The following is a 3,125-nucleotide window of genomic DNA, read 5'->3' as shown; positions in this document are numbered from 1 at the left end:
TATTTTCTTGCATTTTGATCACGCAGTATTCGTGCACTTTGTATATGTTTTGTCCCTCATCGTTCTGCATCTTGACTTTAGAAGTGGAAAAGCTCAGGGAAAGCAAATTAAAAGGCATGCAGTTAACAAAACAACATACTGTTTTCATGGATCCAAATAGTTAAGGAATACGAGTTGTTGAGGAATACGAGTTGTTGAGAAGGAACTTCAGTGAGACCGGCTGCTTTGGGTTTGGTATTCAGGAGCACATTGATCTTGGAATCAAATATGATCCTTCAACTGGCAGGTGCAAGTCTCGAGTCGGGATTCAGCACAGGGTCACTAAGGAGGATTCAATGAAGTGGTTCCAGGTCAAATATGAAGGTGTTATCCTTAACAAGTCCGCAAACATTCAGTGATAAGCTGAGTGCCAACTTTTGGATCAGCTTGTCTCCTGGCAAGTTTATTTTTATGTATTTTTGTAGACAGCCATCGATACTACTATTAAAGGAATGTTTTGGAGAGATTCTAGTGGGCAAATCAGTATGTTTTATTTCTCATTTTGGCAATCAGATGAATTCAAATCTTTGTTAAAAAAAAATCAAAAAGTTGAATGGATCCAAATAGTCACACATGTAATTGAGATACAACATCTTTTTGGTGCTAAATCAATTAACGCTATACAGGCAATACAAATTTCAATTGCAGGAAAAAGCTTGATTACATGAACATGAATCGTACATCAATAATACAAGACACTCACGCACTCAACATTCAATTCCACCAGCTCGGCTTCTGAAAACATCAAGCCCCATCTCTGTAGGATCAGTTGCTTGCAGCTCTACCTGGAATCCATCAAGCTCTCTCTTGAACCTGTCTTTAGAGCTTGCATAAATCATCTTGCTTCTCACCCTTGCTGTGTCAGGTGACCTTCAACAAAAGACAAAACAAAAGGCCGTGATAACCAAGAGTATAAACCGACAAGATGAAAGTTTATATCACTAAATTTGAGTAAAACATACCAAGCAATGAAGAATATTCTGCTCTTCTGGCAGTTTTCTTCTGTCATGAAATCAAAGTCATAGACAGCATATCGACACTCATCAGCAGGGAGGCCTGCAGCAAAATCCTCATGGCTTTCAGTTGGTTCACCAAGCTTTTCCACAACAACCTGCTTTTGCTTCTCTTCAATCTTATAGATGATGAAACGGTAGGTTCTTTTTGCCTTCAACTCTAAAAACTTCAGCTTGCAATCATCATGCACAGCCATCCCAGATGCTGCATTAGCCTACAATTTTTTATAATATTACCCCAAACGTTCTATAAGGCGACACATTCAACAAATAGAAGAACAAAGAAAGGAACCAAAGTCTGTAGTATTTAAGATCTTCAAGTCCTGTTCATTACTTCTAGAATTTATCTTTCCCTTCAATCACAGTCATTAACACTGATAACAGTCATTAACACTGAATACCTGTCTCTTTGAAGATGGAGTGCGTAAAGAAGAAAGGTGAATGAGGCGGAGGAAGAAGTTCCCAACTGTGGTGGACATGTCACATTGCTCTCAAATTAAACATGGAACAATCTTGAGTCAGCTAGTAAGTATGAAGGTAACATGTATAGCCAGACATATAACCTCAAGCTAAATAAACGTACAGAAACTAATATGTCAACTGAGTACTTAAGCAATCTTTTGCATTTATGGAAAAAGGAAAAGAACAAGAGCTAGAAGATAATATGACCTCAGTTTCTCTAAAGGAACACAGCCTAAGTCAATATTGCAAATTGGACAGTGTTCAGTTTCTTCATTGGACAGCTTTTTGTAGATGCATTTCCTGCAAACTGAGTAAAGTTCCAGAAGGAACAGTGTCACAACAGTAGTCATTTTTTTGGCAGAAACAGTTACTTACTTTGATAATACCCGAACCAAAATGCAAAAACACTAAGCTTTTATTTAAAAAGGAAAGAAAAGAAAGTAAGCAAAGTTCAACTCATTCATCCAAAAAGATGCTTCACACAATATACACCAGTGAAAGTTTCTAAAGGAATACTTACATGAACAACAGTTCCAGTCTCAAACATCAAAACTGAGAACAGAACTCAACAATTTGCCAACAACCTAGCATTTCAATCTCAAACATTAAAATTGATAACAGAACTCAACAATTTCATAAAATTTTCAGGTCACAAAATATTTTCAACACATAAAACATTGTTAGACTAATTTGTCATTAACATACATGGCCAGTGACACACGGTTAAGTATCAGAAAATAGAAAACTAAGAAGTTTCACTATGTCATTACATACTAAACAAAAACTTAAAACCACTACTTTGCAACTACTTTCTAATGTTTTCCCCTCTTTGCCTTAAGCTTGCCAATTTTTTTATCCTTGTCTTTTGTCAACTGATTTGAGGTCACACATGCTTTGCCTTTCCAAGTTAGCTTTTTTGGTGAGTATGGCAGATTAGTAGGAATAGAAGCACCATTTTCATCACCCCTGAAACTAATCCTTCTTGAACCAATTGGTTGTTGTTGCAGCTTCTTCATTTGTAGTCTAGTCTTTTCTTCAGATATCATCCTAGGTGTAAACACTATATCCTCATCCTCAGATTCAATACCATCTTCAACTTCATCTTCATCAACAGTTGCAATTGAAGGTGCAATAACTATTTCTTTTCCACTGTTTTTAGACCTCTTTGGAATTGCATCAACTTTGTCCTTTGAAACATTTTTTCTCTTTGATTTTGAAGGACCAGAAGCTTCATTGGATGCTTGACTTGATTGCTGGCTTGTTTGTCGACTAGAAGATGCAACAAATCCAGGAGTCGGCATAAAGACAGATTCATTTTCTTCACTTGGTTGGGGTGCCGGGAGAACTTGTCTTCCTTTTTGAAGCTATAAAATTTGTGAAAGAGTAAGATAAATAAATATACATTGTAAGTAATTATAAATTGATGAAACATAACTTACCAAAGGACATCTTCTTCGATTATGACCTACAGCACTGCAGTTTCCACATGTCATTTGCAATCCTTTTCTACTTTTCGACCATAATCCCTCCCTTTTTCTTGCCTCATCCTTTTCCCTTACTCTCTTTAATTTTGGTCTACCAACCAATTTATGAATTTGTGGTGGTTGCATA

General features: G+C 36.6%; 1 protein-coding gene across 1 annotated transcript; it reads right to left on the bottom strand.

The window, feature by feature from the left end:
* Positions 1 to 734: 734 nt before the first annotated feature.
* Positions 735 to 1,289, bottom strand: LOC102594782 (actin-depolymerizing factor 2-like). Its single transcript, XM_006367903.2, has 2 exons — positions 1,002 to 1,289; positions 735 to 909 (listed from the first exon to the last, which is right to left on the bottom strand). Exons 1-2 carry the CDS (start codon positions 1,247 to 1,249, stop codon positions 747 to 749), a joined length of 411 nt encoding a protein of 136 aa, XP_006367965.1. The 5' UTR covers positions 1,250 to 1,289; the 3' UTR covers positions 735 to 746.
* Between the last annotated feature and the right edge of the window lie 1,836 nt (positions 1,290 to 3,125).

Source organism: Solanum tuberosum, unplaced genomic scaffold (assembly GCF_000226075.1).
Source record: "Solanum tuberosum cultivar DM 1-3 516 R44 unplaced genomic scaffold, SolTub_3.0 scf01198, whole genome shotgun sequence".
NCBI lineage: Eukaryota > Viridiplantae > Streptophyta > Magnoliopsida > Solanales > Solanaceae > Solanum > Solanum tuberosum.
This window is presented reverse-complemented; position numbering and strand designations above follow the sequence as displayed.

Coding starts and splice junctions, on each gene's coding strand:
- LOC102594782 (XM_006367903.2), bottom strand. CDS start 1,249: ATGGCTGTGCATGATGATTGCAAGCTGAAGTTTTTAGAGTTGAAGGCA. Junction 910..1,001: donor AGAATATTCTTCATTGCTTG/GTATGTTTTACT, acceptor CTTTTGTTGAAG/GTCACCTGACACAGCAAGGG.